Source organism: Excalfactoria chinensis, chromosome 7 (genome assembly GCF_039878825.1).
Source record: "Excalfactoria chinensis isolate bCotChi1 chromosome 7, bCotChi1.hap2, whole genome shotgun sequence".
Lineage (NCBI taxonomy): Eukaryota > Metazoa > Chordata > Aves > Galliformes > Phasianidae > Excalfactoria > Excalfactoria chinensis.
The window spans coordinates 14,331,068-14,356,834 of record NC_092831.1 but is presented as its reverse complement, the minus strand read 5'-3'; the positions used below and the strand labels follow the sequence as shown (position 1 = coordinate 14,356,834).

General features: G+C 38.5%; 1 protein-coding gene across 4 annotated transcripts in view; it reads left to right on the top strand.

The window, feature by feature from the left end:
- The window catches only part of RBMS1 (RNA binding motif single stranded interacting protein 1), a 138,913-nt gene that overhangs the window by 83,528 nt on the left and 29,618 nt on the right, over positions 1-25,767 (top strand). For all 4 annotated transcript variants that reach the window (XM_072342126.1, XM_072342125.1, XM_072342127.1 and 1 more), the window contains exons 3-4: positions 18,841-18,899; positions 21,706-21,797. In XM_072342126.1, the coding sequence (XP_072198227.1) occupies positions 18,841-18,899; positions 21,706-21,797 (151 nt within the window). The remainder of the gene's footprint in view (positions 1-18,840; positions 18,900-21,705; positions 21,798-25,767) is intronic.

Below are 25,767 nucleotides of genomic sequence, written 5' to 3'. Positions count from 1 at the left end.
TAAAAATCAGCCAGCTTTGTATTCACGATGAAATGAAGCCCGTGCTGAAATCTGAAATCCTTTCTGAGGAGTTCCAGGGTGGGCTTTTATTTTTTTATTTTTTATTTTTTAAAACAAACAAACAACAACAAAAAAAAAACATAACAATACTACCTTCTAGATTATCATCATGAGTAATCTCATTTGTGAGGGATTGAGGGGAAAAAAAAAACAAGTTATCTTTCAAGTCCTACCCTCTGGATGCAGAAAATCTCTTGAGAGCTCTTGAATTCCAAAGAAATGGGATAGCTTTAATTTTCTCTTTACTTTTTATGACCAAACTTGAAGTTTAGGCAGAGATTAAAGTTTTTCTAACACAGCATTGCATGCAGTGCCAATAGCTTAGCAGCGAGCAGCTGTTCCCCTCTGCACCTCCTAAATACAAGGAGTGGCTCTGAGTTCAGAGCTGTCCTTCTGCCACAGAGGCAGGGACCCAGCGATTGCACAAGCCCGTCTCCCCCCGGAGCTGAGAGCTTGGTTGCAGCGTGGGGCTGGAGAGGAGGTGATCCCATGGAATTTCCTCTAGGAAGTGGGGGCGAGGGGAGGGGAAGGGAAGGAATGCTTCAACCACAGCTGCTTGTAAAAGGAGCGCTAGGAAAACAGATCTGCAAAAGTTACCGCCGTGGAAGATCTCTAGCTGGGAAACAAAAAGCTGATTTGCTTGCATAGAGCCTGTAAAATGCGTAAGCATTTGCAAGCCTGCAGGTATTTGTTCTACAGAGATGCGACCCTTGTTCACTATCACACAGCCGCAGGGAAAAAAAACCTCTGTGGCAGCTGCTGGAATGCCTTTGATCAGGGTCCCAGTCCCAGTTCCCCCCGTGTCAGGGGCCCATCTCAGATGGGAGGTGATAGCACCGCAGTTGTTCATCAGAATAACCAGTAATTCAAGAATGTTTCCAAGGGGGGTTGCTTAATTTCGGTGGACAACTGGAAGTGTTAACAAGCACTAGTATGTTCTTTGGTGGGTCCCATCAGGTGGATGCCAAACACTCATATCTCACTAATGACTGAGGCGGGAGTCTCTCTCAGCCAAGAGCCTGGGTTTGTTCTGCTCCAGAATGCTGACATGAAGCTTTCCTTTTCCTTGGAGTAGCATGAAGAGCTGAAAGCACAGTTTGTATTTACAAACCAGTTCTCATTCCTGATGTCTCGTATCTCATGCAGTTTCATATAACTTAGAAATCTCGTGAAATTTGGCTGCTTGCTGAAGGTTCCTTTTATTACGTAACATTAACTCCTTGAAAGGAAAAAATGAGCCAGCTGAGGCTGACACATTATAAGACCAGCCTTTTTTTTTTTTTTTTTTTTTTTTCCTAACCTTTCAGCTGTTTTCCCCCTCACGTTGGTGCCAAACTGCATTTAGGATTCAAAAAGTAACACTCTCAGATTGCATGAAATGCAGATAATAAACATCTGTATTTTACCTATGGAATGAAAGCAGTAGTGGAAGTAGATAAACAAGTTGGTTCAGATCTGCTACATCCAACAAAACTTTTAACTGAGGAAATCAGTGTTTACCCTGAAAACAAACAAACCGATGAAGATGAACAAACATGCCAAAATGTCAGACCCAGATCCTCAGTTGTTTTCCCACGTCTTCCAAAATTCTGTCCTTGTTTTCACAATCAACAAATGTCCGCTGCCTTAGTTCCGTTTGAACGGTGCCTTCCCCAAGGCTCAAAATGGAAAACAAAATTTTCCAGTTAGGTTTGTAATCTTTGCGGAGAGATGTGCAGAATCTGGGAAAAGAGTCAAATTTTAAGTTGGATGTTGATACTGTTGTGGTACGTGGAAATGGAGGAAGAGGCACCAATGAGAGCACACAAAGAGAAGACTTTGATTTGGGGTCTGTTTTGACACAGCTCCTAGTACAAATATCCCACTTGAAGTAACCTGTGTGGGCCGAGTTAATCATTAACAGAACCAGTTTCAGGAGATGTGTGCTCGAATTCATGCTGCTTTTCTGTCCTTCAGTTTCTATTTCTTCTCTCATTCACTTTAAACATTTTTCTTTTTCTTTTTACCTCCAGAAGAGGTAAAATTTGGAATCTGTTGCTTTTCTGCCCCGAAATCCAAGATAAAAATTGTGCTTTATTTTGCTTAATTATTTGGTTATTAACATAATAATTACATTATTTGATTTATATATTAATGTATGTTTTCTGCTGTTGTCACAGAAAAAAAAAATCAGCCCCAAATTCTGTGTTTGTTTTTCTCTGTGTTCTGTGCAGTTGCACATGCTGTCTTTATAGGTCAGAATAGTGGGTGGCTGTTTCTGACTGGGAGAACATGGTTTGTTTATACCTTGCACATAATCAGTACTTCAAATCCCGGGGCTGCTTTTTGCTTCAGATGCAGTCACTGGCAACCTTTGGGATGTCCATCAGAACATCAACAGTTGTTCTGGAGCATTAATAAGGTGTTTTTTTCTGTAGTGCCTGAGTGAATGCAGTAGTGAAATAAGTGTTCTGGTAACAGAAGATATAAGATCTTGCTTCATACAAATAAATGAATATTGTAGAAATCTGAATTATTTTCCTTGCAAACCCTGGATGTCAGAAATAAAATGACCTAAACTTTAGAAGTGCCAAGCCACTTCTGCCTTTGGGGATGCTGATGATATAAGAACTTGAGAGCTTTTGGAGTCTGGAAACCAGCAGAATCTTGCACTTCAGTACATGGTTCTCCTTATTTCTTTATTTATTTAGCTTGTATATGAAATTGCCAAAGAATTGGTGTTTCTTGCTTCTTTCATTCAGTGTTAACAAACCTCATGGAGAACAGAAAGCTCACATGTGCCTCCAAGACAATGGTGAGCTTAACTGCTGTTTGTGTTCACAAGGATGAAATCTTAGAAAGCACCAGGCACCTGCAAGAGCCCACAGCTCCCACTGCCAGTATTAGGATTTAAAACCACTTAGCACTCCATATCTTGGACTTAGTATTTGTTTGACAGCAGAAAGCCAAGCTTTTCAGCTACGCAATTGCAATGTGCCAGATAAACTCTGTGCTCTCTGGCTTGTTCTTTTTTTTTTCTCCTGTCTTCTTTTCATCTGTAGCTGTACAGTACCCTAGATCAGAAACCTCCCCTGAATAACATAGTTGAGCAATGGAAGAGCTGCCTGATGGAAAGAAGAGGCTTTTTCTGCCAGACTTGTGGGCATCAGCCTGATGGGGTATCCTGAGGAACTGACAGAACATCATCTGTTTCCTACACCATGTTTCTGTTTGTAGATCTGAAAAGGAGTGTTTGTAAATTGCCTGTGTTTTGTTTCTCAGATATTTCGTATTCAGCACTCCTTGTTTGATGCTTGGTTTTGCTGTGTTGCAGAATGGTAGTAGGCTTTCTCTGAACTTTATTATTAAGGCTTTTTTATATGTCGCCAAAGGTTTATTTGCTGTATTTTGAATATCTCAAATACTGAGAGGGAAAGTATTCATCCTTGTTCCCTTTTCCATGTGTCAGTCACAGCTTACAGGGCTTTTGTGCTGCAGTACAGAGGTACATAGTATGAGAGAGGCCATTAGCCATGACTGCTAGTGAAAGCTATTTATCGTCATACCACGGACACAGCAGGAATGTACTCTTTACTATGCAAATGAGGATCAATTCTTTTTGAACATCTTCCAAATATTCAGAGCTATGACTTTGTAAAAATACACAGTCATCTGTCCCCTTCTGTTTCTTCCCAAGTGAATTGCATCTTACTTTGTTTCATGAGAAATTATAAAGGCTTTTTCTGCTTGTTTCATTAATTGCTTATGCAGTTAAATATTTCTTAGTTCTCTTTGAAGTGTGGGAGACTTGCTCTGAATTCTGCAGTTTTACAAATGTTATGGAATATTTTGGAAAACTGGCTACCTCAGGAGAGAGGTCAGCTCTATCTCTCACTGATCAACTCTTTCCCATCTACCACTTGAGCTGAGGTTGCTGTAGTGGCCAAAGGAGCACAGGCTTGCTGTTCTGGACAACTGAATTGGGTAGCATTGATAAGATGCAACAAGCTTGTAGGTTTTGGTAGATTGCAAGACCAAATTATTAAGATATTCTTGGGTAGATGGACAGAGTAAGGAGAGTTTTGGGGTCTTTTTTTTTTTTTTTTTTTTTTTTTTTTTTTTTTTTTTTTTTTTTTTTTTTGGCATGGAGAAGGAGAAATTAGTTTCTGTTTCTCTGGATGGAAATTAATGAGTTCCTGTGACAGAAAACATCTCAGTGCCCTGAGGGCGTTGTAGCGCTGTTCTCCTTACAGTAGTTGGCTTGCCTTCTGTGTCCTTCCCTAAGCGAAGGGAGGGGGAGGAAAGCATCTTTAAGTGCAGTGGAAAGAGTGAATTGTTGTCATTTTGCCTGGTAATCCAGAAGAGGGATACTCCTGAGGGCAATGTTTTTTCTGTTCACTGGTGTCCTTTCCAGACTTCCATTTTGTTCAGTGGGACAGAATTTGCTGGAACGTTAACTGTTCCTCAGGGATTTAGCTGGATTTGTGTTTGAGTCTTCTGCCTTCCCAAGGACCTTGTCTTCTGCCCATGACTGTGCCAGAGACATTGGATAACTGCTGAGCACAGCTTCTGCAGGGATGAGGAAATGTCAGGCTGTTTCTCTCAAGTTGCTCTCTTGTCCCCAAGGTCAGCATTTGGCTCTCCTGCCTTTTTGGCAGGCAGGCGGTTCCCCAACATGCAGTACCATATACACCGTGTAGCATGTTACAAGCAGGGTCTCTCGGTCCTTTCATAGCAATATTTAATTTGCTTCCAAAAAACCTTCCCATTGACTCAAGGACGTGTGCATTTGTAGCTCCTTCCTTTTGCGCTGATTTGGTTTCATGTTGAGGGTGTGGATTCTTTTAATCCCAAAGATAATTGAAGAGAAACAAAGTATCATTAAATTTCTCTCGGCTGAGTCACTCTGGGTCTGTGAGTTCATCTCCCTGGCCTTCCCACACAGCATTTCCGACACGCAGCCAGCCCAGGGCATGCAGGAAAGGCTGTAAACTGACCTAGATACTCTTCAACTCTTTAACTCTTTCCTAATGGGCGGATTTGTGGTGCTGAATAAAGCCATTGCCTCTTAGCATTCTCTGTGCTTTCTGGGAAGAAGGATCCACTGCATTTTCCTGCTTTTGAGTGATTTTCATCAAAAGTAATACAAGATTTCTGTTTGGATTGACTTAAACATCTTGTTTAGATAAATTGATTAGGGAATTAATGAATGAGCTATTTTAGAATCTGAAGTATAATCACTGAGATTCATCTTCAAGAAGAGGTTATGTGTTTGTATAGCACTTTATCACTTCCAAGAAAAAGATTGTTCATTCTCCTCCTACAGGCAAAGGAATGGTCATCTCATCCTCTCAAAATGTAAAAGAAAAAGGATCTGTGTGGGTTGGCCAAGCCCAGATGCACTGTGACTATGCCGTATGAACTGCTGTGATGTCCTGTGTTAGAAAGTTGTCACAATGTGCATGTTACAGAGTTATGCTGATTTGGGGTCTGTCCATTAGCTTGTGCTAGTGCACTGACTGGGTGATTTTTCCTGGTTTGTAGGAGAACGTGTGTTTAGGTGATCTGGATTTATGAAATTGCCCTGCCTGCTCCTTTTATGCAACACGGATCTGTGTCTTACTCTGCTATCCAATCTTGCAGTCAGTACAGCTGATTGCATGGTAGTTTCCTCTAAGTCCAGTCAGCCCCAGTGTGGAGTCTAGCTGTGGGCTGAGTTCTCCCTACCTAGCAAGCATTAACCTCCCTTGTCTGTCTTCCTCACTGTGAAACTCCAGCCCATCAGTCCAATAACTCCCCAGTGCATACTGGTTGAAGTGGGACATTTGATTTAGCGTGGTGGTGTCTGACATAGTCATTAAATGGAAAAAAATCACTGGAGACAAGAGTCTGGGGTATCACATTCATTTCAACCAGCTGAGGCATATTCTACATGATGATCTGGTAATGCAGAGTGTACTGCGTCTGTACGTCTCCCTGCAGTTTACAAGTAAGAGTAGGCTGAGTGTGTGGTTGTTCTAGAAGACTTCGGTTGTACTTGGCTAGCTATTACAGTAATGGGATCAGAGCAGGTTAATGGTGCTGTTAAAGAAAATGGTATTTTTAAGCTACCAAAAGCAAATTTCCAGATAAGTATTCCATTTTCTTTGCAAAACTGCAGAAATCAAACTCTGCTTCATGCTTGCTTCAATTCAGCATTCCAAAGACTGTCTATCTGAAGCAGTGTGAAACTGAGGAAGCATCAGCTGCAAAGGTTGCATGTTAGATTTTGTGTTACTACTTGTGATTGCTCGTGTATCTCAAATTTGGCAACAGACACATAGTATTTTCTTAACGCATAACACTCTTGTGTCTCTGTCTCAGCACTTAATACTACTGCAGACATCTTTTCCACAGAGCCATGCTGCTATAATCAATAATATGTGAGCTGCTGTTTCCGCTCAATAATGTACAGCCACTTAAATGCCCTTCTGAAGTATTTTGACCACCAGAGGAAGCTACTTTAGTCCATCCATTTTCCCAGTTGAAATGGAGAAGTTTGCTATTCAGCACAGTTGGGACTGGAGAGTAGAGAATCATATTCAAATAGGGATCAAATCCAGGTGCTGTGCTATTAAGGGGGCAAGGCCTCTGGAAAGGTCTAGTAGAGATTTTGAATAATTTGTCCATTTAGTGCCATTTTAGCATGACTGACACAAAGTTACCAGAAATTAAAGGAGATCAGATTCTAATATTAATTTTACAGTTGCTTCATAATTAGGTGTTAATTCCAGTATTGAATAGCTGTTGAAAGCAGGATGTTATTACGAGAATTTCATAAAAGAAGCACTGTTCAAATGCAGTTCAGTGGGCCTAGAAGTTACTTGAATGTGTTGAAGTGTTTTGTTTTTTTCCCTCTTCTGCACTCCAGAAAGGAGAGGGGCAGTCAGCACTTCCCAAAATTGGGTGATAAATGAGTGCAAGATGCAGTCACAAAGAGGTAGTTATCTTTGTCTAGAAGGTATTTTAATCCAGTAGCTTGGTTTGTGCTGCTGTTTTTTTGTCATCTTGGTACTATAAAAATAGAACGTATTTAAAAGAAATAAAAATATTAATGATGGGCATTATTCCAATGACCAAGCATCTTCCTTACAAGATAAATGCAACAACAAGCATTGTGGGTGTACTATATATATATATAGAGAGAGAGAGAGTATGCACTTATATGTTTATATATATGTAATTTATGTAATACATGAGGAAGTTTTTTGTTTGGAGCTCATGAGTTGGTCAATGCATAGGAACTGAAATGTGGCTGAAAGTGCCCTTGTGCTTTGGCAGTCCCCACTTTCATGGCTTTAAAGTCTTGGCCTACATACTCTTTGGGGCATTGCTTATTGACATGGAAGGTGTGAGATTTGTTTAGTGACCTTTCCTAGATATGATACTAATAGGCAAGAATAAATTAAAGAGTAATCATCTTCTGCAGATATACAGGCTTGCAGTGTTAATTAGGTGCCTATCTGTCTATCTAGCTAACAGATTATCTAATACTGCCTTGGATTGTAGCCGGAATAACACCTTTTGATTGATACTGTTCTGATTAACGGGAAAAAAACATTGGGAAGTGATGATAAATGGTATTTTCCCTTTGCCATTCCTTTCCACATGAAAAAGTAATATACTTAGAAAAACAACAACAGAAACCATAAAAAACACCCCAACAAAATAAAAGACAATGCATTATACACTGGGAATGAGTGAGTTTGGCTTGCTTGGGTGGAGGAGGAATTAAAACAGAGGGGGAAAAAAAATCTTCAGGTATACAGTCTAGAGACTAATTTATGCTCCAAACCTGATCTGTACTGCTTTGCACAGGCAAGAGAAAGGAGTTATAAATTATGAATAACAAGAACTGCTCTCTTATGTCTTCTTAGTTTTATTCTTTCAAGCTGTTAGTGTAGGCTCTGCAAAATTGGTGAGGCTGGAATTCACCAAGATTTATGCCTGGGTGTAGAAATACAGCCTTAGTTTTAGATTAAAGCAGCTAGCAGTGGTAAATCAATACATGCAAGCTTGCAGAGCTGCCATGAGCTTGGCTCATAAATACTCATTAGCATTTATCTGTAGTTTAATTTCTCATCTTCCCAAATCATTGTCTTGATTAGTGATCATTTTTCAGTAATGAGGGGGAAAAAAAAGAAAAGGTGGGGAGATAAAAGAAATTGCAGACTGTAGAAATCATATTCTGAACTTGTCATTTCAATCTGTTCAGAACTTTATTATTTTGCTTGCAAATGAATTATGATTTTGAAAGACCCCTGAAATCCTTCATGCTCTCATGGCTGTGTGAAACTTTATGCTTTCTCATGTTTTTTATGTTCTTCCTATGGGCCACATGAGCCATGGTAATTTCTTTCCCTATATATATATATAATGTTTTCTTTTTTCAGCTTTTGATGGGGGAGATCTGTTTAAAATGTGTGGGGTTTTTTTTCTGTATTTTGCTGTTTACGCAGACATTCTTGTGTCTTCTCTGTAGTGTGTAGTGCTAGGATAGGACATTGATATTTGCTTTCTTAAAATGGCACAGCTCTGTTCTATCTTGTAGCTGTAAGAAGCTGTGACCCCTTCCCTTGTCAGCTGATATAGAGGCAAAGTGCTGCAAACTGCTGTAGAACATTTCAATTATTCTGTGTTTTATTTCAGTAAGGATGGCTGTGAAGTGCTGAAAAGTGGGTTAACTGAATTCCAAAGTGTTTATTTATGTATTTATTAATTTTATAAGGATTCTCCAAAGTTTGCTGTACTGAACTGGTGACTGAATGGTGCAGACTGGGAAGTGCAGGCTGCTTTGCGAGGCAGGATGCAGGAGGCAGACATCTTGGTTTGTTTTGCTGATGTACTGTCTACCAGTCTTTTACTGCATGAAAGTTTTCATGGGTTAATTAGTTTATGATAATTCTGGGACTTGTTTGTGATAGTCTGATGAATAACTGAACAAACCATTTTTGTATTAAAAATCCTGTTTGGTGTTTTATGCTAAAGCATTTTATAAGAGTACTTTGTATCCATCACAACGTCCTGTGGCAGAAGTAGCCTAGCATTAGTTTAGTTTCTAAGCCATTCTAATAAAAATTTACACACATCATTTCATATTCTACCCAACTGTAAAATACGCTCTTTGAGGAACAATGCCTCATATTTTATTATTACAAAAACAAATGGCTGTAGTTGTCTTGCAGTAATTTGATCTTTAAGCTCAGTAGCATGTTGGCAGGAAGGAATGTTTTCAGTGTCATCCATCTACGCAAAAAGATGTTAGAAAGCTGAATGTGAGTCTGTGAAGTTTATGTATTTCAAAATAATTTGCATGGAAGTCTTACCATAGGTAAATGGAAAAGCTCCTAAATGTGGAGGCAAATAGAAGGTAGAAAGTATTTACTGCTGAGTGTTGATTTCACAAACTGCAAAGATGATGGCAAACCCAATTTCCTCTTCTTAAAGAACAGGTGATTTGATTAATGCATTACTGTGATTCTTTTTTTCCATTTCAGTTTAGGAGAAAGAAAGCTGTGGTTGCTTAGACAATATTTGCACTTCAAAGTGTGTCAAAGAGGCAAATCCATTTGTGTTTCTGATAGGTTGTTTATCCTGCTTAACCTATAAACTGTGGAGTAACAAGGCTACTGAGCTGATAGACAGCCTAGCAGATGGCCCAGAGATTACACTAAATCACCTCAGCTTGTCAGAAGTCAGGCTGGGTTACTGCAGGGACAGCATCTGTAAGAAACACTGAATGGGATCAGTTGTCTTAAGGTCCTTGCTTGAAATTTCATTTTTCTTCACAGCATGTAACCTCTTACTTCTTTTAGTGTTGCTAGAACAAACACTTTGATTGCAGTTCAAACAGATATGTTTAAATCAGCAAATTTGGGACAAGCTTCTTGGTATACTTGGTAAGACTTGTGCAGTTTCTCCCTACCATTGGGTTGAGTGTTCTGATCTCGCTAACCTATGACATATCAAATGAAAATTAAAAATGAAGTGGCTAAATTAAGTTGAGCAGCTTGCTGCTATTCTTGTGCTGAATGTCACAAGTATATGGTATTTGGTTCACTTTATGACTATATGAAAATTGAAGAGTGTAATTTTTGAAAGGGATTAGGGTGAGTGACCTCCTCTAAATGCTGGCTAATGATGGCATAATGCTGTGAAGGGAGGGAAGTCAGGGTGTCACTAACTTCAGTGAAAATACCACATATTTTATAGTCAAAATCATGCTGCAGCTGAGCAAAGATAGATCGATAAAGACAGGGCTTGGTAAATCTCACCCCAAAGTGTGGGTGATTATTAATCACAGTTTTGCTAAATATCCATATTCACATCTTTAGTGAAGTGACTAAGGCAACAGATGCTTGTAAATCTTTCAGAGTTTGCCATGTTTGTTTTTAATTTGTGAAAATTGCATTTCATTAATTTACATTTCTTTTGAAATTACATTTCTTTTTAATTTTGAAATTAACAAAATCACCACTCGCTATGCTACAGTAAAGGTTTTATACTTAGGATTTCTGATCTCACATTATTTCCGTTGTCCTGGTCTTATGTCCTTTTCACACAGTGCCATCAGCTGAATTCTTCTCGAGACCTGACAGAGAGGAATACCTGATGGAGTTGCAAGGGGTTATAACTCTAAAAGCTATTTGAGGGGGTTTCATGGATGTTTTTTAATACGATCTTGGCATCACAGTGCAAAAGAATAACTGCCTTTCATGGAATCATGGAATAACTTGAGTTGGATATAAGGATCACTGAGTCCAGCTCTTGGCTCCACACAGGACCACCCAAAAGTTAGACCATATGGCTTAGTGTGCTGTTCAGATGCTTTTTGAACTCTAGCAGCTTGGGGCTGTGACCATGACCCCGGGGAGCTGCTCAGTGCCCACTGCCCTCTGGGGCATGGAGCCTTTCCCTAACCCCCAGCTGTTCTTCCCCTGACACAGCTCCATGCTGTTCCCTCAGGCCCTGTCACTGTCTCTGAGGGCAGCACCACAGCCCAATAGCTTTATGTCCTTTCTGCACTGTGGTGCCCAAAAAGTGCACAGGTAAGGTGTGACCTGTGAGGGACACCCCTTCCCTCAGCTGGTGGCAGTGCCATGCTTTGATGCACCCCATGGTGCTGTTGGCCTGTTGCCTCATATGCTCAACTTGCCAAGCATAGCCATCAAATCCATCAATCCATAGCCATCAAATCTATATATTGCAAAATCCTTAACCTAATGAAGAAAAAAATAAGTAAACTTGGTGTTAGACTTTTTTTTCTTTTTTTTTTTTGATTTAAGATTGATGGAGGAAAAAACTCTTCAGGGAGCTGTTGGAAGTCTGTTGTTTTGCCACAAACATTGGGAATGCTGCCTTAGTGTCAGCTGTAATAAGTCTTAAATGTTTAAAACATGCAGAGGCACTAAAAAAGCAATTTTCCTCTGTTGTGCTAAATGAAAGCGCATTGTATGCGTTGTACAGTAGGGCATGCTCTTAAGATCATCAATAAGTTTTGCAAAAAAAGAGCATACTTATTGAAGAACCTTTGCAAAATACAAAGAGAATAGCTGTAGGATGCTAACAGCAACCGTCTTTTCCTTGACTTCCAGTCAGTTTCTGTGCAATGCATGGAGCTTATTCACATCTCTATAGAGCAAGAGGAAGCAAACATTTCCTGATTCTAAAAGCTTTTCTTTCCTATCCCCACAGATCATACTCTGCTAAACCAGGAAATAACTACTCTTAAAAAACAAAATGGGTAGCTGAAAAATAACATCAAAAATTTTCTTCCTGTGTGTGTCACTTTACTATTCATTACAGTTTTGAAATCCTGGTTCCTTTTCAATATAAGAAATAGATACACTTGTGCAGAGCCAGAACACTATAAAACCTATTCATAAAATACTGCTTTTTATCTGTTACAATGAATATTGTCCAAGAAACTAAGAAGGCATCTGTTCATAGCACTCTGATAAGAATTGTGTGTGTCCTTTATGCTATGCATCTGCTCTTCTAAGGATGGATAACTGCAAGAATTGATAGCATATCTGATTTTGCATCTGCTTTTACCACTTCTATTTACATAGTGAAATCTGGAATTGTACGTACTGAGCTTGAAGACAAGATTGTTCGTACCCAAGTTATACTGTTTTTCATCATGCTGATGTTGATAATTGCATCAGTAATGATAATGGTGCATGCTTCAAGTTTTCTTGGCCTTGTAAAGAATTTACAGCTGCATATAAGACTATTGAAAAGCCAAATATTTGTGTTTTTTGTTTTGTTTTTAGTAAATAGATAGTAACTTGTTTTAAAAATATATATATACATACACACACACATTTTTTCTTTTCATGAGTAGACAAACTGTTATTTAGGAATTTTCAAAGCAGTAGTTGGTTTCTATCATAATAAACTCTAATCTGCTTGGTTAGTTATTTTTTATTTCCTGAGTAAAACAATCAAAACAACAGCAAAAAACACTTTGAACATGCCAGCTTTCTCTCTGTAGTACTGGAGAGTAAAAGGGATAAGTAATCAGAAGGAAAGGAACTATCGTTGTCAAAACCTCACAACCATTCAATAGAAATGTCACCAAAGCAAAGCTTTAGTTTAGTTTAGTTTAGAATGTCCTGTTTTGTGAATAATGAGATTTATGGTCTGATGCCTGAACCAGGGCACATATAGCTGAGTTGATTAACCCAGTGCTTAAATATCTGAAGCTGCTACAGGAATTCTTTATGAATCAGCCAAATTAGGCAAATCTAGAACAGTTTTGAAGGAGAACATGTAGTAAGCTACATCATTCATACCTGTTAATTGTGCAAATGAAAGTAAAAAAAGTATAAACTAGTTTTTTGGTAATGTTAATTTACACACTAAAAATGGTTGATCAAACTTTCAGTGGTAGGTACTCATTATAGTCTGGTGAACAAATGTTTAGGTCTGGTATGACCGTACAGCAAGTGAGTGGATCCAAAGAGTTTGTCAAAGAGTGATGTGTCTTCTAACAGCAGAAAACAAAACATGAACAAAATGTTCCTCTGATCTCTCCTTCTGCACTAGGGCATGAATGTGGTGAAGAATTTAAGAATGAAAACCATATGGCTATAGATTGTGTAGCCTGTGGTTCTGTTCTTCAAACTCAGTATTATTCTGAATGGAATAAGTTTATTTATCAACTTTTAGTAACAGAACATTTACCCATAATTAAACAGCAGGATTGTAGTAGACTGTCACAGAGACTATTGTTTACACATTTGTTTTCTGGAATTCCCTTTTTTGGAAAATAAAAGATTTCGTGTGGAAAAACAAACAAATAAACCAACCAACCAAAATTGCTTGTCTTCTAAGCCTGAAAAGAAGTGAGAGCATGAGGTTTGGTACACCACTTTTCCAGGGTGCAACAGAGATGGAGGTATGGGAGCCAGATATAACCTTTTGTACTCTCAGACACTGCTCTGGGCATGTTTTTTGGATCCAGGAGGGAAGATTGCTGGGGCTGATTACGTTCCCATGGTTGTTATGTTGGCTTGGAAATGCCCTGAACATTGGAAAAGCAGTGAGGTGTGGGAGCCAGCTGCACCACATTAGCTCTTGCTGGCAATTCCCATGACTCTTTTCTCAGTTATGGGGAATTTGTTTTCTTGTTACCACCTGGAGCAGAGAGGCTGAGAACTGCAGCATAGGTAAGGCTTTCCTATAGACTGCTCAGGTTTCTCTTCTCTAGATCTCAGTGAAAATGAACTGGCTGGGCTTCCACATATTCTACAAGTAATGGTACAGAATGTGATAACAGACTTGTCTTTGAAGGTCCCATTTTATTATTATTATTTTTGCTATTCAGAATAGGATGCTCTGGGTTTGGGAAGGTAAGGATGCTTGCTTAAAGTTGACTGATTTGGAGAAATGGGTATTTGTTACTTGTATGTATTTGGGGTCACTCAGTTTCAAGAAAAAATGTACTACATTTTGAGTGTATGCATCTTTTTGTATTGCAATTAGTATATAGCATTTTCTTTACAAGTAGTTCTCCCATTTGCTTTACCTGTTTGTTTCGTTTTAGTTGGTAAAGTAAGGCTTATTTTGATGCAGATGTGTGGAGCAGCTGCACTGTTTTAGCATTAATCTGCCTTCCCACATGGCCCTGTTGGCTCTCTCATGTCTTTGGGTTACCTGGTGAGGACATTGGCTCCTCACCAAAACCTTTGTGCTGAGCCGGGTCTTCATGCCTTTTTCAATTCCACTTTATAGTGAGTTCATGTACTCAGAGCCACTTATATGTTATGAAATATGTGCCTGGCTTTACCACCTGATTTTGACTCTTAAGAATAAAGAGCATTCTGTGAAGGGCAGTGATAAGATGCTGAGATCTAAAACACAATTTGAAATAAACACAAAAGCTTTGCAGCACTATTTCTGCATTGCAGAGGACTTCTGACAATTCTATAGTAATGCAGGGGAGAGCAGCAGCATCTCTAGGAATGATCCTTCTACACCAGGACTGTGCTTCTACAAAGGTAGAGAGGGCACAGCCCTCTTCATCACAGGTGGTTGGAGAAGCTAAGCAGCTCTAAATGGTTAGGGCTTTCCAGAAGAGCAGAGATTCTTTTGGCATGTTAGGGTCCAAGTCAAAGTCAGGTGGTAGAAAAACCTTCACAGTTGGAAAATACTGTAAAGGGAAATACTGAGCTTGGTGGAATGAGGTGTGTTAAGCTGTAGACAAAGATTTAAACAATTCCAGACAATCCCCGTCTAGCTTTTCACAGCTTGTTCTTTCTGTACCTCCCCTAATGCACACACAGATAAGTTCTTTCAACACTCAAAGTAGCACTTGTGGCAGAGCCTTCAAGCTGATTTGTTCCCATTTCTTGCCCTGCTCCTCATGGCACCTTTTCACCCTCATGTCACAAGTGCATGCATTGTGCTTGCAAATGTACAAAAGGAGAGAAGTAAACACTCTCTCAGTTTGATCAGTGTACAGTTTTTTAAAAAGCCTTTTCTTTCATCCTCCATCATTGCCAAAATTATACTTCAGACATGTTTTAAGTATACAGAAAGTATTCCTAGCTATATGTAATAGATCTTGTTACTTGTACTGCCTTTGATCATGTTACTGAACAATGAGATTTCTAAAAGGTACGTATAGATTTTTTGCTTCAAACTTTCCACTTTAGAAGTATCTAAGTCAAAGGTATGTTGCTATATTTTGAGGTTCACGTTGCCTGGCAGTAAACGTTAGGGGATATGGGCTGGTGGAGTTATCCTTTCATTTCTGCACAGAGTTTGTAATAAGCAGAGGTGAACGTTGTCAGTTAAGTAGGAATACTGCATGTCTCCCTAATTTGGCTTTCAGACAAGTCTGTCCTTGATGTCCTATCCAAGTATATATTTGTCATGATCTTCTGTACAGTGGGTAGCTAATGCATCAGTACACAACTTGTTACTGAACATAGTCCCTTTAATCTCATAATCAATTCACCCTGGCAAGTATTTGCCTGACTTTTACCTGGATCTTATCTTCCTTAATACATTAATTGATGCTAGTATAAGTGCTGTACCTACGAAAATGAGAAAAGAGATGCAAAACTGAAGACATCTTTCTATCTCCAAAATTTTGTAGCTGTTGTTGCTTTGTTGCCCTGCCTTCAGCAGCGAGTCTCATCAGGCATGCAGGAGGGCTCTGGAGCAGCAGGGCAGCAGCACCAGTGGGGTGTCTAGGACTGTTAAATGTTCTCAAGCTCTGAGGGAAGTGGCAAGACCTCTAACATCATAGACACCTTTTTAATTGAACTCTTCTTTCTTGCTGTATTCTTTTTTGTAAGCAGGCAACATGTATTAGTTTGGAGCATGACTTTAATGTGTTATGTAGATCATTGATTTCTGGTAGATCTCAATTGCAGTTGCACTAGCAAATGAGTATTTGAATGCAGGAACCTATGTTAGCAGTAATATTAGGATTGCAGAACTTAGGAGGAAGGAAGTAGATGTTCATGATAGTCATCATTTGAAGAAAGCAATTATGAGGAACTGTAAAGAGCAATTTCCCCTGTTAACAGACCACGTATTGGAAGCAAGAAAAGGGTGTTCTCCTCAAGTCAGGCTCAGGTGGAGCAAACTGCATTTTCTGAGCTTCATGAGGAGTGGAGAGCTATCACCTGGAAGGAGTACTGGGAACATCACAGGAAAAAAACCCGGTGGTGGGTGCCATTGTTACATTGCTTCTCTGGTGCATTCACAGACTCACACTGATGACATTTTGTGGCTGCCTTCCATGGCAGCTGGTTCTCTGCAAGAGCTGTACCATCTAGGGCAGAGAATTATATCACCAGTGGTCTTGTACATTGGAAGGCAGGGATGGGTGTAAGGAACAGACATGCAGACACGTGTTTAGGTGCAGTTGGCTAGTGAACGTCAGTATCTGGGCCAGTGCTGTCCAAAGCCAGCCCCTGATTCCCCTCAGTCACCAAACTGGTTGAGTAATACAGCTGTTTTGTTTACATAGATTCTGAATAGTATATTCTTCACCGTCACTTTCTATTCTTTCAAGTCCTGAAAGATTAGCAGAGATGAGATCCCCCTTCATTTTGTTCATTGTTTGCATGCATGTTTTCCTCAAAGGTTTTGTAACTTTTCACATTAAGACAATGGGAAAGCTGGTAGGATATGGAGAATGCTGGCATCAGATTTTGTGCTGGGGCACAAGAATTTAACAGATCTCAAAGATCCCTCTTCCTGAACAGTTTGCCTCTCTTGTGCTTACAGTGTGTACATTTACTCTGTGCTCACAGGAAAAGTTCAGAAATTTGAACTCACAGGGTATAAAGCTCTCATATGGAATGACTCATATGGAAAATAACTGCTACAAATAAGGAAGTATGTGCTACAGTTATTGGGCAAAATTTCTGTTGCTTTTCTACAGCTTCTAGCATGGTATATTTAAGCATATACAGTTTTTCAGAGGCTCTCATACATTTTTAGGCTATAGATGGATAGTTCTATGTTATGGCAGTGCAGACGTTCAGAGATGCAAACACAATAAGGACTCTAATGTCCAGTGTGTAGTGCCCCAGGTCTACTCTTCTGCAGCCAACAGAAGTCATACAGTAGCTCACTGACCTGAAACCAGTCCTGAGATTGAATATACTTAATTGTTCTTTAGGAGGAAAGCACTTTGTAGATAAGCTTTACACTTAAATAACTATAACTTATCAAGCAAGCAGCTATTTGAGCACTCATATATATTTTGCATATTTTGAAGAACTTTTAAGACTAATAGAACTTCTGCAGAAATTCTGTCAGTCGTCTTTTGAAATAATGTCTTTTGGAAATGCTACTCAGTAACTGCCACTCTGGTGGAGTTATATTTAGCAAATGAGCTGGTGAAGCTTCATTCTTCCCCAAAGTCTTCTTACTTCTGCTGATAACATTTCTAATACTTTTCAGTTTGCTTTTGGTTCTTGTACAATGATAGAGAACCTCTTGGCACATAATGCTCAGGTATACATATTGATGTAACGTTACCTTGTGTTTTCTCGTGTGAAAACAAAATCATGTTTCATCATACCTCACTTATATACAAACTGGATAGTGTCAAATGTAGTTCAAAAGCAAAGAGAGGAGCTTGTGGTAGGGAACTTGGGAACATCCGATCAGTTTCTGATTCAGCTTCTGCTTTGCTATGTAATGAGTGTGTCTGTGCCAGTGGAGCTGCTTTTTTATGGTTTTTTTGTTTTGTTTTGTTTTTAATTAAAAATTGGATTTAATTTCCAATGCGAGTTGCAAGTTTTCTCCTAATGCAACAAGTTCTACTCAGAGTCAAAAGAGCTATTAGTGGCAAACTTTGCAGGGCATTTCAGAATCAGCATTCATTCCTATAGCTGAGATTTCTGTCTGTCTGTTTAGTTTATCTTGTCTTAGCTGAGTGGATGCTGACCTTTGGGCTGCATAGCAGATTGGTGCCTGGGCTGTCAAGCTATTGAAAAGATGCAAACAAGCAATTAATGTATTTTTCTTTACAAAAAGAAAATTGAAACTTTCCTGGTGGATGTTTTGCTTTCAGTTGAAATAGTTTGCATTTCAATTTTCCATTGTAAGCATACAGAAAATTCTTTATTGGCCCTGCTGATCAGCTTTTAGAAATCTGGTTCATACAGGAGAGGTTTCACTGATTTGGATTTGCACCAGTAATTTAAAAAAAATAATAATAAATTTTTTTTTGAACCTTATTATTGAGACTAGCACTGATGAGTCTGTTTCTTGTCTGCTTTATTTGGTACGTACACTGACTGGGAGAGCTTATCCCTAAAATATGGTTTCTTCAGCATACCTGGATTTTACCAGAATAGTACTTACCAGAATAAAGCACTTTTTCTCTGGCTTGTTTTATGATTCTCCTGTGCTACTGGGAACTCAGGGAGAATTGCCCATCCATGGAGGTGGCCAGGTCAGATAGGACCTGGGCAGCCCAGTCTGGTGCATGGCAGCCAGCTCATGGCAGGGGGTTGAGACTGGATGATTTTTAAGGTCCCTTCTTCTAACCCAATGTATTCTATGATTCTACAAGTGGAAAGCATGGCCACATGTGAAATAGTTGATCATTTTTGTTGCTCCTATCTGCATACAAGTTTTCATTAAATAAATGTACAGTTTATATACTATTGCAACTTATTGAAGGTAAGCACAATAAAACAGTGTGAATGGGATGTCTGCTGTAATAGAATGTTGTTGTTTTTTTCTTCCTTATGCGTTTCTTTACGTATGTATAATACTTTCTAGGTATGGGAAAATTGTATCCACAAAGGCTATTTTGGATAAGACAACGAACAAGTGCAAAGGTATGTTTGCTTTTATATTACATTCACCTGGTTAATCAATTGATTTTATAAAATTGACTATTTAACAACTGACTAATTAATTGATTTTACAAAATAAACCAACACTGTATTTTAAGTACTTTTGATTTCCTTTCTCCGGTCATGCTCATAAAGCAGGCTTGTTGTTGCCCGTGGACAGCATGCTCAGTACATTTGTTTCCAGCGGAGCTGGCAGCCCGCCCGTGTCAATGGTGCAGCCAGCCCTGGGTGAAGCGGACACGCACGCTGCTGGCTGCCACTCAGCCTCTGTTTGAAACACAAAAATGGAGTTAAAAGCAGCTTTTCTCCTCTGGCCTGGAGAAACCAGGGAAGCTTACAGCAAACCATTTGATTGTATGAAGCATCTGAAAAAATTATATATTGTGGAAATCAGCTCCGCTAATTTGAACAGTTTGAAGCAGCAGTTAATCACATGTTCCAGTAGGGTAATTATGTTTAGCTATATGCTAGTCAATGTGTTGGGAGCAAAGAGGGGGTTCGTGTTCACCTAAGTAATTGCAGCTGGAAAAAATACAAAACCTCCTTTAGATAAGCTGGGTATGTCCGTTCAGTGATCTGCAGCACTCACTGCAATTACAGTGAGATGTAATCTCATATCCCAGCAGTGTGCTTGGTGGGAGGTGTGGCAGCAGACACTGAAATATCAGATTGCAGACTTCTTTATTTTTTTTTACAATTAAGAAGATAATTTCTAAGCAAATTGAAGAATTGAGTCAGATGGTTTAGCAATGTTAATGAGTGTGAAGCTGATAGGTAGAGGCAGGAGAAGAGAATTTATCTTTAATCAAGTCTTGTTTTTTTGTGGCAGAATTGGAAACAGTGCAGTGGCACAGCTCTTATACATAACTACCTGGGTTCCCAGCTTAAGCTGTTAATGGGGGACTGACAGTACAGAAACTTAAATTTCTATTTTTTTTTTTTTTTCCCAGCTCATATGCAGATGTCATCCATGCACATTGTGACTAGGAAATAGGGGACACCCTTTTCAGTTGTTTCTGTCCATTGATACCGATGACAGCAGCTAACTGATTTAGTCTGCCCATTCCCCCAGCTCCTGAAGACTTCAGGAGCTCTGCCAGCAACGCTGCTTCTGGTCCTGACTCTTCAAAGATTTAAACAGAAAATCTCACATTAATATTTTAAGAGGTTTTAGCTCACTTTTCCAATACGGATTTGAAATCTCACCAGTGTGAAGCAGTAACTAACTATCTATTCTAACGGTGTATGGCAAGTTGAAGCTACAGGGAAGCTCACTTCACATCTTCAGAGTTGCAGTGGGAATATGAGTAGGCAGAATGCAGAGATGTAACTGGAAGTTAATCAAGAGATTGACAGCATCTCTGGCTCTTGCCAAAAAAGCATAACATGTCATATAAAGTAACTGGAGCAATGAGCAATTGCGTTTATGTATCGTTGAAAAGATGGCAAAGCCAGCTCTGATGGCATACTTGGTATCAGTATGTAACTCCATCTATATTGCATGCTGCAGTGTGGTGGTAGTGATAACCTATGCTAGCACGGGTATGAAAAACTAGTCCTCCTTTGGCAGCCCAAAATTTGATATGAGCTAATTCACTCTGTTTCTTGTCAAAATTTAACAGTCTACAACACCACATGTTACACAGAACAATATGCTGCTTTCTTAAGCTTCTTGGCAGGTTAAATAAGCTCGCTCTGATGTGCAAGGCTGCTCTAGTTGTTTTTCCCAAGTTAAGGACTTTAAAGCTGTCTCAGTAGTATCTTTGCACAACCTTTTTGTTCTCAGTATAGACATATTGTAAGAGGATACTGTTACCATCAAAGAAATGATTGAATTTTATACTCCTCTACAGTTTGTTTGTTTGTTTTTATCCCAGTTTAGACATTGGAGAGGGATTTTTTAATATGGTTAACTGGTGGGAAGGAGGGGGGGGCTGAAAAATTCAGAACAAGACTTCAAATAAGAGAAGTAGCTTTCAAACTCCAATTATCTTTTTGGGATTAAAAATCCCAGTCTGTAGTCACCAAGGCTTATTGCTGTCCAAATGTGTTGGAATCTCTTAACTGTACATTGTTTAGAATAATAATAATAATAAATTGCATATATATATGGAAATTGTTGTAATTAACTTCAGTTTATATTAAAATTAAAATATTCCATTATGATATAGAAAAAATATTTTATTTACATTCTGTTTTCAGTAACAATAGGAAAATCTCATTTGATTTCACTGAAGGTGGATTTTCAGTCACTTTCTACTTTAGCTGTCCTTTATGTATGTACAATGAAGTAACTGGATTATAGTGCAGTAGATATGCATCTTTTAAACTAACCTACTCTCCCAGTTCTAAGTAAATGACCTGTAACTTAAAGGCTTATTGGTCACTTATTCAAACCAGATGAAGAATTTAGTTTAGAAAAATTAACAGATTGCACTTTCCTTGGTGAGCTCTATGAAATAAATTGTTGATGTCACATTTGCTCTTCCTGGTTATGATAACCAGATAACACAAAACAAAGCACCATACTATTAGTCAGATTTGGACAAAATCCTGATAATTAGTGAGCATGGGAATTGATTTGTTCTACTACAGTAGGTCTACGTCATTACAAGATGGAAGGACTTGGGTAGGTTTTTTTTCTGGGAACTACATGAAGAACCAACAAAGAAATTGTATTAAATAACCATGCTCATAGCATACAAACTCTTTGATTAAAAGCTGATTGCTACCTTGTTGATGAAATTCACAATCTGAAGAGGAGAAACCAGACTGTTTTGCATTTCAGGTTATGGTTTTGTTGACTTCGACAGCCCAGCAGCTGCTCAGAAGGCGGTTTCTGCTCTAAAGGCTAGCGGAGTCCAGGCACAAATGGCAAAGGTGAGTTAAATTAACTGGCTAACTCTTGCAGTGGTTTATGAAGAGAAGTAAGCTTATACCTTAGCAGAGCATTGGCAGTGTGAATTCTCAGGTTGCAAGACCTTTATGGAGAACACAGTTCTCAAGACACAAGATAACAAAATGGGACTTTCAACAGGCATATCCCAAGTTAGCTCAACTAATAAAATAAAGAACAAAAAAGTCTGGTAAATTCTCCAAATGCATTTGATTGGATTTATTGCTATTTTAATTTATGCTGCCTTTCCATTGGCTTAATGAAAAGAAAGATCAGGAATATCATTATTGTTATTATTAGGAATAAGAACTACATAATGCTTGATGGGTTAAATTCATCATGTTAACTTCTGGACAAACTGGCTAGCTACAACAGCTTCTAGCAGGCAGGTGTAAGAGGTTATATACATCATCTAATTGCTGTTACTGAGGTAAACAGTCTTGCAATTTGGGGGTGAATTTTTAAGTACAACATAGCAAAATTTAACTTTGCAACGTTGTTTTCAGCATTTTTTATGTACTTTGCATTAATAGAAGTAAAATATAAATCTGTGCTAGGAATTTCTTTATATTCCTAGCCAACTCTTTGACAACCTATTTTGCATCAGGACAAAATCAAGTATTACTAAAATTAAAGAAATATGGTCTTCTTTTTCTTATTTTTACTGATCTCTGGTCTCTGTATTGAGTTATTACTTAACATGGTCTTCAGAGCAGAACTCTATCTCCACAAGATAAGCTTTGTAAATCTATAAAATCAGGGAGATGATACATTAATAATGGCTTTGTCATATGGTGGTCTTAGGTCAGATGGCCAGTTTCCAACATAATGCCATAGCCACCACTGCAAATTTATTCAGTTAAGAAAATATTTCCAACATAACCTGTTGGTGTAATTTGTGGTGCCTCTTAACATAGATTCTTCAGAGTTTGAAAATTATATTCTAATTAAATAGAAATATTCCAGTAATTAAAGAGTAAACTCAGAGCCTTTTTAAATTTAACAGTCCTTAGCAGATCTAGCAAATCTTTTGTAGTTATCCATTAGGTGCAGATTTTTTTCAGATGAGATATTTTCCACAGCTTCTCAGCTGAGGAGAACAGTTAAGCTAACAACATAAAATGTCTTTGGATGGGTTCCAGGGCTACAAAATGGAAACCATATGTTTCATACTTAATGCATGTTTCACTGTAACCATGATACAAACATACATGCTTACCAAAATACATCAGATTTTTTTTTCTTTTTATACTATTTTATCTGTGTTTAATAAATAACTTTGAATTACTCCTTAGTTTTTAGGTAATCACTTCAAAATATGCAGTAGATTTTTCAGCACCTCTGTCTGCCATCTTACAAATAGAATACGTAGGTAGGAGGAGAGAAAAGAAAGTACAAGTAAATTAATTTTGCTAATAAAGAATTGTAGCTGATTTAACTGTCTGCTTGACTTCAGTAGGTGAAGCTTTAATTATTCTCTAGAGTAATCTAATGAATAATTTCCTATTTTTTTCCATATATATTTTTGAATCGATTCTTCTGCTAGTTAGTTGCAAAATTGCTAATATTTCATTCTGTTAGCATTGATGAAAAAGCATGTATCATAAAACTTGACCATTTTGATTGATTTTCTGACACTTGGAGTCTGTCAATCCTGCTGACCTCTGGGAGATCTATAACTATAAAGTTGGCATCAGAGTGAAACTTGTTCGTTTACTTTTTAGCATGGTAAGAGTGATTGGATTATAAATTTAGGGGGAAAAAAAGAGAGAAAAAAAGAAATAAAGAAGAGCAACAACAATAAACAGTGCTACAACAGGCAGTCATAAATGATGGAGAGTTTGAGTGCTTTGATTTGTTGTCTATCTATTTTGAGCACTTGAAAGTTTGATTGGGGTGGGGTGGACAGGCAGTGCTGTTCTCCTTTTGTCTGAAAAATCATATTTCCACTTGGGTGTGCCAAACAGAGAATCACCATCCACTTCCAGTTGTTCTGGCAGGGTTGAAGATCGGACTCTTCATATGCATTACAATGTATAAAAATTTACTTGTGGTTGTGTATTTGGTGTTACCCTACTGCACACTACAAAGCCAGTACCATAAAGCAGTCATGTTGCAGTGAAACTGTTTAATCTGGCATCAGCCTGAATGTCAGACTGAAGGTTCTGGAGAACATTTTGCCAGATATGTGCCAATGGATTTCCTTACTGACCAGTGCAGCTGCTTCAGTTAGAAAGTGGCGTGTGCCTGTCAGTTAAGTTTGGGAAAGCATCGTTACATTGTGACCATGGCCATCGGTAGCACCACTCCTACCTGGGTTTTCACATCTTTCTCCTGGATCACAGGTGAAATGGAAGGAAAGAATTTGCTGTTGAAGCCTGAATCTGACTGTTATGAATCCCTTTTCGCAGTGTTATACTGTAACTATATACTGATAAATTAAAAAGGTTTTCTTTTCAACAAGGTCATCTACAAATCCCACTTTAGTAGAAGCTGTCTGGATTGTACTTATCAAAACTTCTGCTGTTTGCTTTGTAGAGATAACTTCAAATATTGACTCTGAACTTTTTCTGTGCTCTGGTTAAGCTCATGCTGTACTCTGCTGTCTGCTTCCAATCTGATCTGACTTTTGGCTATTGCTGAGCAGACTTGGATGGCCTGGGGCCTGAAATGCAGCTTCAAACCATATCCTGAGAAGAGGGCCATTGTGGGGAACTGGCCACATTCTGGGAGATGTCATGATGATAGTTTCAATTAAAGGAACTGAGAGTTAGAGCATTGCTTAAGAAACATTATGTCTTCAATTATTCTGCCCTTTCAGAGATCTGGATTTGGAAACCTTTACTAAGACAATTGCACTTAAGCAACTTGGGAAGTTTTTCTGCAGTGTGCTGTGTGCTGGTTAAGTGTGTCTTCTGGTGACAGCTGAAACTGAAATTCCTGTTGGTCAGGAAATTCTGCTGAGAGTTTACAGAAGATATTTTTGTGGTACCGGAGGATGAGAGTAGCTTTTTGACTGAAAATTAAAATGGAGGTGATGAGCATTCCCCCTTTCCTCATTTTCATTGGTGTATTTCCAGCATTTGGTCTTATTCATTTCTTTTCCACTGTGTAGCAGCAACTGTGGAAGGGGATGAAGAGATGATGTCAGCAGTAGTGGTAGGTAGTTTGTTTCAGGACAGCTCTAGAGATGACGTATGGAGGAGCAGATGCATATCTTGCAAGAGTACTGTTATTTCTAAGCTAGTTAGAAACTGACTGAGAGTCAGTTTTGGTTTATTTTGGTTCATTTTAATTTCTTATTGAAGTTTCTTTTATTAGTTTATTGTTCTTGCTCCTCAAGGAGGGCTTCAATAATAAACCAGTAATAAGTTAAAAAATTATCATTATTCAGAACCATTCTTTCTTAAATAACATTAGTAGCGGCATCAAACAGTTTTCCCCAGTTTTCATAGTTAGGTTTTTTCTTTTATTAAAACTGTGCTTCTGAGTACCTTCACTTTGATGAATTGATGAAAAAATGGGTTCTAAGGTTTGTTCAGAAATCTCCTGTCACTAAAGAATGATGAAGGAATAAGTTTATGATTATTTTTGCTAAAAGCCTTTGTAGTTTTTTGAAGGGATGTGGAGTTTGGACACATGCTGCCTTAAATACAATACTGCTTGGAAGAAAATTCTGTATGGTATTTTAAAATGACACCATTAGAGTAACAAGTCATGTATTGAAAACTGGTCAGAATGCTTGGAAATGTTTGATCGAATCCCAGGTCTTTGTCAGTGAGAGAGAGTGCTATGGAAATATATAGCCCAGGATATACTTGAAATGCTGCTTCTGTAAGGTTTACTCAACTAAGTTTCCTTTATACCTTGTGTTTTTTTCCTAAATAAGCTCTCACCCCAAATACTTGTTTCACTAGGATCAGTACAGACATATCATAAAGAAACTCTACTGAT